The following is a 15,741-nucleotide window of genomic DNA, read 5'->3' as shown; positions in this document are numbered from 1 at the left end:
CACCTCGTCTGTCCAGTCTGATAGTAGCTTGTCGACACTGTGATACCAGCCCAGACCTCCAGAGCGTCTTCAGTATGTGGGGTTCTGTTTGCGTGGGCTCAAAGCAAAGAAGGAAATGCTGTTTCGCAGCAGGTGGTCGTGTCTGGGGTGGAGTTAAACAGGAGATGTTCCTGTAGCAAGAGCTCACTCAGTGAACTCATCCCACTGACACGGGTTGGGTGACTGTGGCAGCGCTGATCTGACTGCGAGACTCTGACAGGTATTTGAAGTGAGAGGGTTTTACTTTTTTTTTTTGTACTTTTTCATAAAAGAAGCACTTTCAGCCTCTGTCCCAGTTTGTGTTGACCCCTCTCCCCCCCTTAAATTAATACTCAGTTGGATCAGATTGCAGGTCGTGGAAATCTGACTGCCGTTAGGTGCCAAAGAACAGCAAGATCTGATGTAAGCCCTGACAGGCTCCTGTTGTTTAAAAGGGGAAAAGAAAACCAACCCATTTTTAAATTGCCAGCTCCTGAGCTGCTGCTCACATGCTGTGCCCTGCAGGGATGTGTGCTGCGATCCTGCGCGGTCGTGGTGGGCGTCCCCGGGCCAACGCTCTGTAATGTCGTCTTGAATTGCATCGCGAGAAAAGTGCTTAGAGTTGAAGCTGGTGCTGGGTGACAGTGCATCTGGGTAAGGCAAATGAGAGGCAGTGAGGTGATCTCAGAATGGCATTGATGTGATTGAGGTCAGGGGTTCACACAAGAGTCCCAGGCTTGGCTTTTTCCTGTCCATACCACTGGACATCTGCTAATTCTGGATAGAGGGGAGAATCCAGGAAACAGCTATCGTTGTAAGTCCTGCAGGAGAAAGGAAACTTTGGTGAGGACAATGAGAACTGCCAGAGAGTCCAACCACGGGCACAAAATGTCATCTTATGAATAGTCCCACTCCCTGCAGCAACCCAGAGACAGGAGGCTGAGCTCTGGCAGCTGCTGAGGAGGGATTTTTGGGATGCCCTACAAGAAGTACATCTGAAGAGCTGTTGGCCATGACACCCAGTGGGAAGGGGGAGGGCCAGGTGCCCTCTTGTAGTGCCTCACAGACTGTCTTCGGGATTTGTGCTCTGGGCAGAGGCTCTGCATCACTGACAGTCCTGCAATTACGTGGCTGACTGGGGCTGAGACAGCAAATGTTGGTTATGCTACAGGAAGGACCATGTTTTGCCATATATAGCTTGGTCTTGGGGTGCCTCCCTTGACAAGCTGCTGTTTCTCTTGCTGCCTGGCTTTTTGCTTGCACGGAGCAGATGAGGGACTTGGTGAGAATTTGCCATTTATCTTAGAGCTGGGATCAGGGTCAGCTCCTGGCTCAGTCTGCCAAGCTCCGTGCCAGAAGAAAACACTGAGGTCAAAACCCTGTTGAGGTTTTGAAGACTGACTGCTATATCTGCATGGTAATATTCAGAACTGATCTCTCTCTCATGGTCTGAACCAACTTCCAAATTACAGACTGTTTGGAGAGCATCAGCAGGAAATGCACTTTGCTTCCTGTGGGATCTCTCTTCCTGCCCTCTCTCCCCACCTCGCAGGACTGAGCTCGCACTGATGCAGCCCAGCAGTTCCTGCCTCCTCTCTCCCGTTTTCCACCTGGTTTCCCTGGGACTGATGTCTGCGAGGAACCTGAGCAAGGCCATGACCCGGCTGCGCATTAAAGAGCCTTTTGTTTCCCAGCTCTCTGCTGCAGCACGGAGGTTTATGGGTTATCTCTAGAAAGCTGGGCTTGAAATACTCAACAGATGCCAGCTGTGAATGGTTGTGGATTCAAATGAGACTGTCAGACGGTGACTGCAGTTTAATTAAAACAGAAAAATTCTAAGGGTTTTTTGTTCCCTCTGCCTTCCCACAGGAACCGGGCCAGGATTGCTCCTGTCAGCCCGCACAGCCCTGCAGCGTGAATGAAGGAGCAAGGGGCACTCAGTGCAGCTCCCCGAAGTCCCCACCCACCCATGCTTGTCTCCCCACAGAGCTCTGCCCACGCTGCTCTGAGTCGTCCCAGCCACGGACGTGTCACTGCTCTCTGTGCCAGCTCAGCCTCCACAGGAATGCTCGCAGCAGCGCCTGGCCCCGGGCCCACTCGTGCGGAGGAAGAACTTTCCTCTTTCACTGGGGAAAGCCAACAGCCACAAACGTGCTGAAAAGGGCTCCGAGCTGCTTTCGAGCTCTTATTCCGAGGCCTGAAAGAAGCCTTGTTGCCAAACAGGCACACAATTACACAGCTGCTCCTCAGGGACAGTGGGATGCCGCTTATTCGCGTTGTGTTCGAGGAGCATGGACTACAGGGCAGAAGGATGAAAGAACAAAACACCCCCTTACTATACCTCTATTCATCAGTACTTTGGTGGGTTGGAGACTGAGACTCATCCATAGTGGGTGAGTTGTCTGTTGCTTCTCTGAACAAAGGAGAGCAAAAAAGGAGGAAAGAGGAGAGAGGAAATGTTAAAGAAAAGAAATGACACAGACATTGTTATGAGCTTATTAATCCAGTGGGGAAACAAGTCGATGAATCATCTTCAGAAAAAGAGTTAGTGACACAAAAACATGTCAGGGAGAACTGTAAATCTTCTCCTTCGTGCTGGGAGGGAACAACCTGTTCCTGTGGTGGGGCAGTTTGTGTTGTGCTTCTGATGGCAAACTTTGTCCGCCCCTGCCGTATTTATACGTGTGCCTTGGGTCTGTGCTCAGGCACGAAACAAGTACTGATTTGTCTCTTCCTTCTCTACTGGTTGTTGGTTTGAGTCTAGAGTCAAACCCTTAACAGCGGACATGTCAGCATTCGGTCACAGCAGCTGCCATTTTGCCAATGTTACTATCCCCTGAGTTTTTGTGCAGTGGGCCCTGGAAAATACTAAAGCTGGAGACAAACACGTGAGGCTGGATGCCAACTGTGTGAATTTAAAATTCAAAGAAGGTTTGTGCTTACAGTTCCCCTCATCTCCATTTCAAAGTGCAGTCACAGGTGGTGCTGGAGTACAACCAGAGGTCAAACTTGGTCACAAGTGACCAAAGAAATAAAAGAGGATGAGATTTTCCAGTGGCTGCACAGTGAAATGTTTACAGAGTTAACTCTGCTGGTCCCTGTCTGCAACTCAGGGCTTCATATCTGTTTTCTTATTGCAGGGCTGATGGGATTTCGAGGATATAAGCTGGAAACTTTCTAGTGGTGTTCACCAAACCCAACAACTTAATTGTAAAAATCTGGGACACGCTGAGTTAGATGGGATTTGGAACTGATCTTTATTCTGCGTGACAGGGTAGAATTACAGAAGATTGCCAGGGCATACCCAGGGGAGCTTGCAAAAGGCTTTTTGTTTGCTCCTTGAGTTCCTGGCCTCACAAGGAGGTGTGCCCAAGAACCCAATTACTACATTTATGTGAGTAATGGCTACCTACACGCAATGACTCGCTCGTGCTTTGCTGAAGCACATTAAGTTAGTGGGAGCTGAAAAAAGCTGCACTTCACAGTCATTAGGTCACGTTACTGGGAAAAACCTTACAGTAAAATGTGGTTGCTGCACACCAGCTGTTGTGGTGCTAGCAAGCTTTCAGCTTCCTGCACTGAATATGATGAATCCTCTCACCCGACCCCAATGACACTCACCCAGTCTGCCATGCAAGAATGTGGTGGGGGCTGCCCGGTGGCGTGGCTGCAAGTTCACTCGATGGTGTTGAACTCCTCTGGCTGTGAGGTAAGGCAGCTGAAAAACAATGAAAGGGTGGAGAAAAAAAAGAGCTGGTGAGGTGAGGACAAAAGGGTCAGGGTGGTTCAGATCATCAGCCGATCAGAGCAGCAGAAACATGTCCAGCTGTGAGGAAACACAGCCGGGGAGTCAGAACTCATCCGGCCTGAATGTGGCATAGGAGCAGCCGGGCTGATACAGATCCTGCCCCACGTGTCACGGGCTGCATCAATCTTCAGCTCTGCAAGAATGCTGTTTCAGCCTTGCCTGGGAAATACAGCATCTCTCCCAGTGCGAAAGCTGACTGGTTTTCCTCCTGCCACCGTGATCTGGACAGTAGAACCTGGCTGTACATCTCCACCAGACCTCAGCTGAAGACGCTGGGTCCATCAGGCCATCTCCTGCTGCCAGTGGTGGGGGAACACAGGAGATGCTCCACATCCTGAGGAGGCAGGGCTGGTACTGCCTGGACATGTACACTGCTTCGTGTGCAAAGGAGGAAGATAGCTCTAAAGATTTCAGCCGACTCAGAATGCACAACCAGCCCGTACTGCTGGGTGGTCACAGCAAGCCACGGGTGCTGAGCGTGCTCACTGTGTGCTGCCCAGACTTCCCATTCAGATTCAAAGACCCAACAGGGTGGGAGAATGGACTGAATGACGGTGTCTTGCCCCCCTGAACTCCCTCGCTTTGCAGACTGAATCAATGTACACCTCAAACTGAAGCAGAACAGAGCCTGAGTGTTCATGTATTTTCTGTTGCTGGCAGGAACAGAAATGCTTTATCAATTAAAGGAGGGAAAGACTATTTCCCATACTGAGACACAGGATGGTTCCAGCAGTTGCCTGACTGTCTTTGGTGCACATCTGGGCTTCCTGCAAGCACTGGCATCACACATAAATCACTCTCTTACCAGGCACCTGTGAGCAGTGGTGTGCTCAAGGCTACAAGGGTTGGTGGCAAGCGGTGGTGTCAGGCATGAGGAAAGGAAGGGGGAAATGGCACAGATTCTGATTAACCAGCTCTCTCATCTCCACTGAGTTCAGGTTTTTAGCATGTCCTTGATACCTACAGATTGGACTGTCCGACTGTGACTGATGGCCACTAACTATTTCACCTTGGTCTTTTATAACTCTTCAGGTTAATTAATTTGGCTGTTCTCTTACTGTTGAATATTAACAGCACAGAGATGTGCAACACTCTACATGACAGATATATTAATGCACAAACTCGAGCACTGGATTTCAGAATATCATCAGCACTGGAATTGCATGAGAAAGCCACGTATCAGCAGTGCACAGAGATGTCACCACGCAGACATCTTCACAGGGGGCACAAGGGCTGCGACACCGTCCCCACTTCACTCTCAACCTTCCTCACGCCTTTCCTGTTCCACCAAGGGCACTCAATTCTCCCGGATGGTTCTCACCTGATGTTGCTTTACACATCTGAGGCATTCTCGTGACCCTGCTGTGCGCCACAAAGGTGCTTTGCGAAGATGTGCTGTACTGGGAGCTGCTGTCCGAGGAAGTGGAGCTCGTGTGCGAGAGGCGGCTGTGTTCCTTGTGGGAGGCTGTGGACCGCTGGTACCAGAGCCGCAGCTCATCCGACACAGCAGTCCTACCCGAGCCCTTCTCGTGGCCCTCCCTGCCCAGAGATGGAGTCCTTATGATTTGGGAGCGGGAGGGGGTGAGCCGCACAGAATCCACTTCATCCCCATGCCAGTTCTCCTTAAACATCCCCCCCGCTGTGTAGGAGTTGGAGGTTTTGAATTGTGCTTTCACGCTGTAGTGTCCCTCCTGGTCGTTTTCCAGGCTGCGCACCACCACAGGTGTGGAGCTGCCCTCGATGTACAGGGGATACTCTTTGATCCTGTATTGGGATGAGGGTTGGCTCTGGCTGTGCAGGTAGACCCGGTGGTGCCCCGTTCCATTCCTCGCAGCCAAGTTGGGCATGCTCCCTGAATTGGAAGAGACCAGGTTGCCTGCTGATTTGTGCCTCTGCCTCTGCCGCTCTCTGGCTTTCGATGGGGAATCCTCTGCCAGGGTGGAGTAGTTGGGGTTCATCTGAGCAGGGTAGTAATGCTCAGAGCTGGAATGGCTGGTGCAGGATGAGCAGTCGTCCATGGGGTCAGAGCCGTTACTGCTACGAGTCCTTGGGGTGTAGAAATCAGGGCTCCCTGTCTCATTTTCTGAGCCGAGGAGCTTGCCTTGTGACTCCAAACTGGAGCTCCGGTGTCTAAAGTGCTGAGCTAAGCTGTGCAGTCTGGTCGGGCTGATGTCTACTGACCTGCAAGTACCAGGAAAACATTCAAGTTGATAAGTCACAAGGACAAAACACTCATCTTCTTCTGCACACAGGTTCAGTCTCACTGGAAAAGGAATTTGGGGGCACCTCCTCCAGTACTGCATGGGGCTGCTGGCTGCAGAGCAACCTGTTTCACTGTGGTTGGGTTTGGGACCAGTAGGTGCAGGTCTGGCTCCTATCTATTCTCCCTGGTGGTAGTATTCTCTCTGCAGCACCACGCTGGAAATAAACCCATCCCCAGCCCAATTCTTTTGTGTCTTGCCAGCATGGGAAAGACCCAGTGTGAAGGATAAAAACTAGTGACCTCATGGCAGGGCCATGGCAGAACTATTTGGATCGGCACCATCCTGCTACTACTGGGTTCAGTTTGCTGCAGCTCTGCAAATCCCATCACCTCAGTGGTGGGATTCCCTTGCAAGTGGCATGAGAATCCCCTGCACAGGTACAATCTCACTTGTATATTTTCTCAAATTAGCGACAGAAATAGAAGGACAGAGTGCCCACATTTAGCCCCAAACAGAGTAACTCTACCCTTGGAAAAAGTCACCTTTGTGAAGCAGCTGTATTTACTGGGGCCCAGCCCTGGGTTGCATGCAGAAGACAGTCAGCGGGTGACCGCTGTTCAGGCATCCGCCCCAAATCACGAATTTACAAGGCTTGATTCATGGCCAAGCCTGGGTGGTCTCTATTCATCCCAGCTGCTGGGAGAGCTTCAGCCATCCGTTCAAGGAGCAAGAACACTGCCCTGTGAGGACTCACGCACCCCAATGACAGATGGCCAAGGCTGGGGCATGCAGCACACTGAGCCCCTACCTGGTCAAGGCCCCTCCTGAAGCACCGAGCCAAGCTTGTTTCTCATGCAGCTCAGCTCCAGCCTTAACACTGTGCTCTTAAAGGTCACTTTCAGCCCCAAATTTGTAACCAACGTAACACAGGGCCTTGATGCCTTGTATCATTTCTGTCTGAGTCTGATGTGCTGCCACTGCTCTTGATTTACGCTAGACTAAATGATGCTAGCACTACCCCTGTGGGCAGGACAACTAACAGCACACAGCTTTGACTCAGCTCTGCTTCCCTCGCTGAAATTTACCACAGGAGCAAAATAATAATGAAGCTGAACAGTTCCTGCTAAAACCTGGAATCAGATTGGGTCGTGAACATCAAATCACCTTCCTTACTCTAAGATTTGAAGTCTTCCATGCCAACCCTGCCATTATGTCACTGTCACCTGGATCCTCGGGTGGACTGCTTTGTATGGCCTCCCTCTACTTGAGAGCACACACATATAACCATTTTCTGTGCCACCAAGAGTATTTCTACTTAACATTTTGTATCAGAAATGAAACTGTGTTATCTCCAGCTGGAGCCAGAAAGGAGTTTACTGCTGTTTAGCACTATCATCACATCTCTTTTTAAAAGTTGTGTGTGGTTTATAGGGCCTGTAAACATTAAGTGGGACGAGGAGCTCCAGTAAAAGAAAAGCTTGATTACTTTGAGGGGGAGATAAGGGGCAGGATCATGTTTAACTGTAGTGAGTTCAGTATCTCAATTCAGGAGATTCCCTGATAGCAACAGGACTCGAGCATCTGGTATGAATAGACCTGGTTTGTGTCCTTTCTTGAATGGGGAATTAATGAATATCCTGGGGGAAGGATAAAGCTAAGCACAGTTATTTCAGGGCAAGCAAAGTGAGCCCGTTGTGAAGCTGTGAGAACTTACCGTGTGGAGTGGACGTAGTGTGGACTGCGTACCCGTAGATCTGGTGTCGAGGGCATGCTGGACTGGGAGTTCCAGTGGGGAAGGCTCCGGATGGGGCTGTTCTGCAGGGAGCTGCTCCCTCCTGCCTCGGCACAGCTCCCGGTACTGGGGAACCGCTTGTGATTGCTGCAGAGCAAACACCTGGCTTCAGTTGTCGGGAAGGAATCTGGGGAAGGGGCTCCCTGCCTTACTCCATGTCTCAGGCACGTGCCTTTGATCTCATGGAGTAAGTGGGAGTGGGATCAGATGCTGCTCTGAGTCATGCCACGTGAACGCAGCCTGCTTTTTATCACATCTATATTACCCCCAAAACCTAAACGTCTCCTTTCGGTAAGAGGTGGTTTTGTAAGGACACACAGACGTCCCGTCTGGGAGGATGTCTGTGAGATAAGGACTGGAGATAGCCGGCTCACCTGGAGTGACTGTGTGAGGAGCGTTTCTTGACCTTCTCATAGGGTTCATCCAAGGATGACTCGCTCCACATCTTGGGTTTGATGGGGGACTTGTCATAGTCGTTGCGGTGGTAATGCATTTGGCGGAGGCCTTCCAGTGACTGTGGAGGTGGAGGCCTGTTGTGCAAGGGAGGCCGGGGTGGGAGTCCTTTGTGTGGGGACTGGAGAGGGGATATTGTGCTGGTGACCTGAGAATCCTCTGTTGAGAGAAGAAGGAAAAGAGGTGATGGCTATGTGGCACCTTCAGTGCTAGCCCTGTTCCAGGGGACAGTATCACACCTTGCTCTTAGGCTGGAGCAATTTTGGTACCAGGAAGTTTGAGTGGATCGTTACAAAGAACAGGCCCCCCATTTTGAGCATCAATCAGGAATTCACACATCCCTCCCCATTCCCTCCCCGCCCTCTAGAATATACAACAGCCAGCGTACCATCCTCAAGAACAAGGGCATCTGAGAGGGAGCTGTCTTCACTGGCAATGTTTCCTTCTGAGGAGAAGAAAAAGATAGTCAGAGGGTCACAAGAACCACATGGACCAAACAGTGAACTGTGCCATGATCTTCTTCAACTGAATGTTGGCCTTAAGCAGTCACCCACACCTTCCTCCTCTCAAAGCCACGAGGCAATGACATTCCTATTGATAACTGCCTCAGCCCAATCAGACTGAGAGCAGAGCTGCAGGCCAGGCCTCTTGCTAGCAGGCTGCCTTTCAAGGATCTGCTCTTTTTCAATTAATGAGGATTAAGGCTGAGTCACAACAGAGAGCTGAGATCCCCAGTGGATGTAAAATGGCAACCTGCCAGCAGGGCAGACTCGTATCTGCTGAAGATCTCAGGCCTTATGGCCCACACTAGGTACCAGTTCTGTGTAACTGGGGGAAACACTTTCTGATCATCTTCTGATCCTACCTCTCCCATCCATATCCTCACAGCTGTCTGTCATCCCTGCCTGCAGTATGACTTGGTACCCAGGTCACAAATACAGCAGATCTAATCTCAGTTCCTGCTACAAAGGCACAGAGAAAGCTCCGCAAGTCAAAGAGAAAGGGCAAAATCAGCAAGGGAGAAAGAACCACAGGCAGAAAGTTAATGGATTTCATGAAAAAAAAAACAATCAACAACCCAGTAAACCAGAAAGCACCCTGAGAGTTACACTGTAAAAATATAGAAAGAGAAAAAAAGCATTTGAACACGGTAATGACACTGCCACCACTTTGATTTTTCAGATGCCTTTCAGCTAGAGAGCTCATCTCAATCTGCTGACATTAATTACATTTGTATAGCAGCACTCCAGAGGAGACGTTAACAGAGCTATCTTATAGGTGAACAAAGGAGCCACGGTCTGCTCCCCTGATATGCTTATGATCTACAGCACGACACCACGTCTTGTGCTGTGAACCAGCACATCCCTAACGCACGACACAGAGCCCAGACACCCATCTGACAGCACGCTGGGATGGAGAGGAGAACCCAACTTCAGCACCCCCAGGGTCCTCCAGACAGGAGAGGCAGATCTCAAATATGAGGACAAGGCAAAAATGGTGCTTCCTGTCCTCCATGTACCCTCCTGTAATGCTGCAGGTGCTGAGCCCCACTTACCATCTATGATCAAGGAAGCTCTCTGGGTTGGCTTCTTTCCAGATCTGATGCGATACTCATTAATGGCGTTTTCGATCTCCTGCAGTTTCTTCAGTGCATTCAGGTACGACGTTTTCCTCTGTTTCTTCAGCTTTTTGCTGACATTTGGGTCACTCGCCAGGCGCCGGGCGGCCTCTGTGATCTGGGACTGAATGGCAAACTCCCTCTCCAGGCGTTCCAGCTCTGCCTCCTGCAGAAAGGCAAGAAGATTCTGGCTGCCACCAAACTCCTGGCTCTGCTATGGGGAAGCTCCCCCTGAGTCTGGCCGCTGGCTTCCAGCCAAGGCTTGCCATCAGGAAGTCATCCACCAACACGCTGCCCTGAGAACTGATGGATGTCTTGTCCCTGGAGACATCCAAGGTCTGGCTGGATGGGGCTCTGAGCAACCTAATCTAGCTGTAGGTGTCCCTCTTCACTGCAGGAGAGATGTACTTGTCTGCCTTTAAAGGTTCTTTGATTCTATGCTGCTCCCCTCATTCCAGGTCCTCCCTAAGCAGACCCACCTCACCTCCCTCTGCCCACAGGAGTGCCTGGCAGCACAGCTGCTGGAAGGCACAACCCACACACAGAGGATGCGAGTGCTTCAGCCCCAGTCCATGCTGTCTGCCTTTTCATACAGTTGGCCCAGTTCAGTGGTGCTCTACCAGTGACTCATTTAACCTTTTACATCCACCTCCTCCTCATTCCCTCTCCCTATTTCCTAGCTTCATATTTGGGCCTTATTTGATAGCAGTGCTATATACGGATGCAAGGCTCCAGCTTTAACCTTCTTGACAGTCTTGGCATTCAGTGACTTCTTTGGATAAGAAAAGGTGAAGATGGGCTAATTCCTCCCTGGTGTATGACTGTCAAAATCCAGGAGAGTAGGAGCTGAGGTAATTATGGGCTGCTGCAACGCACTGCACTAGAAAATTGTCCCCTCAAGTTATAAGCCAGGAGGGTGATTTCAGAGCAATCAGAGCGTAAGCACGTTTTCTGTATGCCAGGAAGGGCTCGTGTAGCCAGCATTAGCTGTTACAGAGTGTCAGGAGAATTTTTCAGTATACCCTGGAAGCTACCTACTGATTTTTAGTTATTCTCCCAAGTCAACAGACATGGGTCAGTTTATAAAAACAGAGAAGCTGACACAGCTTGGTCTGCACCGGGACCTCAAGTGATGATTTTCAAATGTATTTGTTATCTGTAAAGAATTTGGTTACCATGGAATTTTGGTGTTTATCATCATCAGATTTTTGTGTTAGTCTGCTGATAAAATGGGCAGCACTATACACTGCATAACGGGGGAGAAAAGCCAAGCTCTTCTGCTTCCAGTGAACTGTGGGCGATCAGATCACAAGCACTGGCTGACACATAGTCATGGAGATCCCCATTACCCAAATTCAAATCCTTTCTCTTCATTTAGCAGTGACATATGCTGCAAGAACGGATGCTGTGGGCATTAATCAAAACTTAAATTGTTCTCTGAAGTTTTTATTCTGGGCTTTTGGCTTGAAAAAAGTCTTCTGCTGTCAGTGGTGAGTCAGCACTGCCTTGAAACTACAAATTATCACTTCTGAAGACTGAATCCACCCCTCCATCTTTCTAACAGAGCCTTTTTTTGTTTGTTTGTTTGTTTTGCCCTGAAGAGTGTATAAATTTTATCAACACCAAGCTTGTTAAAAGTGGATGTGACACAACAGAGTTGCAAGGCCTGGAACCTGGCTCACTGCCTCCTTGCAAAATGCTTCCCAGAGTCGGGAACTCCAGACCGCGCAGAGGTGATAACCAAGAACTCCCAATACACCACATGATGTTATGATGTGGAATATCAATAATACAACAAAAATCATAGAACCATAACAATACAGTAGAAGCCTACTCTGCAGTTTGTACTCTGATGAAGCTCTTATTTTGAAGTCATTATTTTAAAGTTCAGTGCAGGCTGTCACTTCAACCCTCCACGCTTTTCAGCTCAAGATCATTCAGAGCATCTAAGAGAAAAACATTTTTAATTTTCTTCCCAGCCCTAACTGTCTATTTTTCATCCACCAAGGCCCCTATAAAGAAAGCCTCAGAAAATGCAGACTATCACCTGCCTTCAGATGGAAGTGCCTTGCTTCAGGTCCTTGTCATAGTTGGTAATTTCAGTCCTGGATTTATGGGACTGAAGGAAAATTTCACCTTTGTTTTAAATTCAGTTTCTAGTGCTTGCACTTGCTGAAAAGCACATGAAATTCAACACTGGCCTCTCTGAACTTTCTCAAAGTGGCAGCCAAGTAAACACAGCCCGACATTATTCTTCGAGAACAGAAATTTATGGTTTTCAACACACTCCTAAAGTTTGACAGATGAAAACAGGGATAGAAAAAAAGCTGACTCAGCGTGTTTGGACTGCTGGTGCCAAAAGCCAGAGTGCCTGCAGTGAGGAGGAGCTGCTTTACCTTCGTGCTTTCCCCACTGCTCAACCTAGCTTTGCACTGTAGAGATTCCTCACGGAGTGGCCCCAGAAACTGCGTAACAGAAATGAAGATCTGAGGAAACCGGGGATCAGGTTTTAACAGAGCAGCCAACAGACTGCAGGGTGTTTAGGAGTAACTCAGTTAAGCTGTGCTTCCCTTTGAAAAGCTTAATTAAATGTGCTCGTTCATGAATATTTGACTTTGGTGGAATTCCTCTCCCAGGCTCCATTGAGAACAAAACTAAAGAGCTCCAGCTGTTTATTTTTTTCAGCAGAAGAAATATGCCAACAAAATGACACAGTTAATTCCCCAACTAATGTGCTCCTTAAACCACACGGTCACACCAGCTTCAGACTCTCCTCTTACAAAAATGAAAAAGAAACTCAAAACTGGGATATACACAAGTGTCTTGAGACAAATGTGTCCCTGCAGACAATGGTTCTTCTGTGAATCCGGGCCCGCCTTACAGCTGCTGCAGGCCTGTTTTCACAGCCACGGTTCAGGGCACTGACCCAGCACATTGTGGGAGCAAAGAAAAAGAACAAACACTCCCTAGCAAACTTAGAAAAAAACATAAATCCAGCTCCCTGTAGGTAGGGACGGAGGCTCTTTTGTTTAAGGACTGGGGAGGTAAATGCTTTTATCTTGATATTGCAGGGCTAAGATGAGTAATTGTGATGCTTTTGTCGCCGGCTAGGGGAGATCAGAGTTCAGATCACTGCCAAAGCAGAAAGCAAGTTGCTGTTTGTGATAACAACATGGGGCAGCAGCAGGGCTCAGACCTCATAGAATCACCAGTGTTGGAAAACACCTCCAAAATCATTCAGTGCAACCATCCATCCACCTCTCGCCAATACTTCCCAATAAACCATGGCCCTCAGAGCCTCAACTACTTGTTTCTTGAACACCTCCAGGGATGGTGACTCCACCACATCCCTAATCAGCCCTTTCCAGTGCCTGAACATGCTTTCAGAGAAGTTTTTCCTAAAGTCCAACCTGAAGTTCCCTTGGTGCAACTTAAGGCCATTCCCTCTTGCCTCATCGCTGTTACCTGTAAGCAGAGCCAACCCACCTTGTCACACCCTCCCTTCAGGCATCTGTAGAGAGTGATAAGGACTCTGCTGAGCCTCCTCTTCTCCAGACTGAACAATCCCATTACCCTCAGCTGCTCCCCATAAGACTTGTGCTCCAGAACCCTTGCAGCTCTGTTGCCTTTCTCTGAATGTGCTCCATGACCTTCACGTCTTTCCAAGAGTGAGGAGCCCAAAATTGAACACTCAAGGTGCAGCTTCATCAGTGCCAAGTACAGAAGGATGATCACCTCCCTGCTCCTGCTGGCAACGCTATTTCTGATACAAGCTATGATGCCACTGGCCTTCTTGGCCACCTGGACACACTGCTGGCTCATAAAAAAGACACTGTGAACAACTACATTCATTTAAAACAGAAAGCCTACTGCTCCTATACTATGCACGCTGGATGTCTTGGAGACCAGATGTGGGAACACACAGCTGGAAGGGAAGGTCAAACCTTACCTCTCCCTTAGGCAGGATTTTCTGCTCATCCAGTTTAAAGGCAGTTCCTATTCTTCTCCTTACAATGGGTGGCTCCTCCCCAGGATCGAGGGGATACTCTCGTGGCAGCTTCCCTGTTAGCTCCTGCAAGCAGAAAACGTTGTTAGCAACCTGGGAAATGCTGTGGCGGAGTCCTGGCACATGCAAAGCACACCTCTACTCTTGAACTGCAACCTTAAGCTGACAGGTGGTCATTAACACCATACCCAGCTCAGACAGCTGATAAACACACGGAGCAACCAGCCCTGAGAATGTGGTCCAGGCTCCATTGCTGAGGGTGGGGAAGTTTTTTTAACCTGGGCATGAATAGAGATTCTGTGGCCTGCCCAGTACAGGTTTGTAGGTGGTGCCCATCCCTTGGGCGTTGGGGCCTGGGGCTGAGCGAACTGCAGCACACACGCTTTCATCTCTGTTACAGGGCGAGGAGGAAAAGAAGAGCTTCTCTCTCCTGGACTGCTTCTTCAAGGGAGATGACACAACTGACAGTCCTCGCTGCACCAGAAAGTCCCTCCAGCAACAGCCGTGCAGGTTATGACCTGCACAAAAAATGTTCCCACCTGATTCATGATGTGTCTGAGAGGAATGCAGTGCAAACAGTCACTAAAAGCAGTGCCTGGTACCTCATTACCTGCCTGATAACACTTCATGTATCAGAGGCCCTTCCAAGGCCAGGTGATATCATGGGCAGCTTTGGAGCGATATTAGCTGATGCTGTGTCAGATTGATGGAGTTATTTGCAAAGATTTTTTCAAAATCTGAAGCAAACCCCCCAGAACTGAGAAATACCTGAAACACAGGAAGCAGTGAGTGCCAACACTGAGGTTAATGCTTCTTGTCTTGGGTTTTTGTTTTCTTGTTTTGGAGTACAGAACACAGCCTCACATATCTGAATTAACTGTATCCAAATGCCCACAGAAGAAGACAGGAGCCTCACTCTGAGAACAGCCCAGCTCCTTGTACTCAAAAGTCCCCCCATGAAGGACAAAAGGCTTTTGTGTTCTTTAGCATCAGCCTTGAGAGGATCCAGCTGGCAAAGTAACAACCTAAATCATCCGAATCCCAAAGAACAGCATCTGACCTCAGTGTGAGCGCACAGCTCAGCCCCTGCCTGCCCTGGCCTCTCCCCCACTCCCTAATGGGGTTTTTCTTTCTGCAATTTTCAGGCCACCAGGAAGTGAGGGTCTGGCCTTTTCACATTCTTCCTTCTAAACGGTTCCCATCAAAATGGGTTTGTAGCACTGCTCTGTGCTGATGTGCACAGCCCCTTTTATGAGAGGCACTGTTGAAATATCTCATGTGTCCCATTGTGGGTTGCCCCTCCAGCCCTGTGTTCTTTCAGCTTTTCTTCTGTAATGCGTTCATTCTGGTTTGATGGGGCTCTACGCAATTTATCAAGGCACAGATTCATGTTATCTGTTTCTGAGGATATCTTCTTTATAACCCTGAACTTAATACAAAGCAGGGCAGAAGGGAAAGAGTTAATATCTTCTGTAAAATTAACAAAATTGGAGCAGAACAAAATGAACGTGGGCTACCACGCTGCCTCCATAAGCTGAAAAGTATTCACAGGCACAGGCTTGGAACGTAATCTAAATTAATAAGTAACTGGACTGGTGATGGCCTGAGGTAACTTGATGCCACTGCTGTGAATGGCTCTGGCCATGCTTATTTGATTATGCCCCCACTTTTAACCCTTTTTTCCCCCCTTGGTTCACCCCTGTCTCCCTGTGTTTGGGCCATTCCCATGGCAAAGCGGATAGGACTAAAGGAAGCCTGAGAGGAAATGCTTCCAGCTGCAGGCTGCTGATGGATGAGCTGTAAGGTTGCAAGACTGGCTCAAACCCCAAGTGTCCATCAACC

The 15,741-nt window shown here is 49.1% G+C and overlaps 1 protein-coding gene across 3 annotated transcripts in view; it reads right to left on the bottom strand.

Annotated features, from left to right (window-relative positions):
* Positions 1–586: 586 nt before the first annotated feature.
* FRMD4A (FERM domain containing 4A) overlaps positions 587–15,741 on the bottom strand; it is a 200,396-nt gene continuing 185,241 nt past the window's right edge. For all 3 annotated transcript variants that reach the window (XM_065743729.1, XM_065743730.1, XM_065743731.1), the window contains 8 exons: positions 13,843–13,965; positions 9,831–10,059; positions 8,664–8,720; positions 8,197–8,434; positions 7,745–7,909; positions 5,148–6,007; positions 3,640–3,736; positions 587–839 (listed from right to left, as the gene is read on the bottom strand). In XM_065743729.1, the coding sequence (XP_065599801.1) occupies positions 737–839; positions 3,640–3,736; positions 5,148–6,007; positions 7,745–7,909; positions 8,197–8,434; positions 8,664–8,720; positions 9,831–10,059; positions 13,843–13,965 (1,872 nt within the window). In that variant the 3' untranslated portion in view covers positions 587–736. The remainder of the gene's footprint in view (positions 840–3,639; positions 3,737–5,147; positions 6,008–7,744; positions 7,910–8,196; positions 8,435–8,663; positions 8,721–9,830; positions 10,060–13,842; positions 13,966–15,741) is intronic.

Source organism: Cyrtonyx montezumae, unplaced genomic scaffold, assembly GCF_038088225.1.
Source record: "Cyrtonyx montezumae isolate F1298 unplaced genomic scaffold, pur_monq_1.0 scaffold_3, whole genome shotgun sequence".
NCBI classification, from domain to species: Eukaryota; Metazoa; Chordata; class Aves; order Galliformes; family Odontophoridae; genus Cyrtonyx; species Cyrtonyx montezumae.
This window is presented reverse-complemented; position numbering and strand designations above follow the sequence as displayed.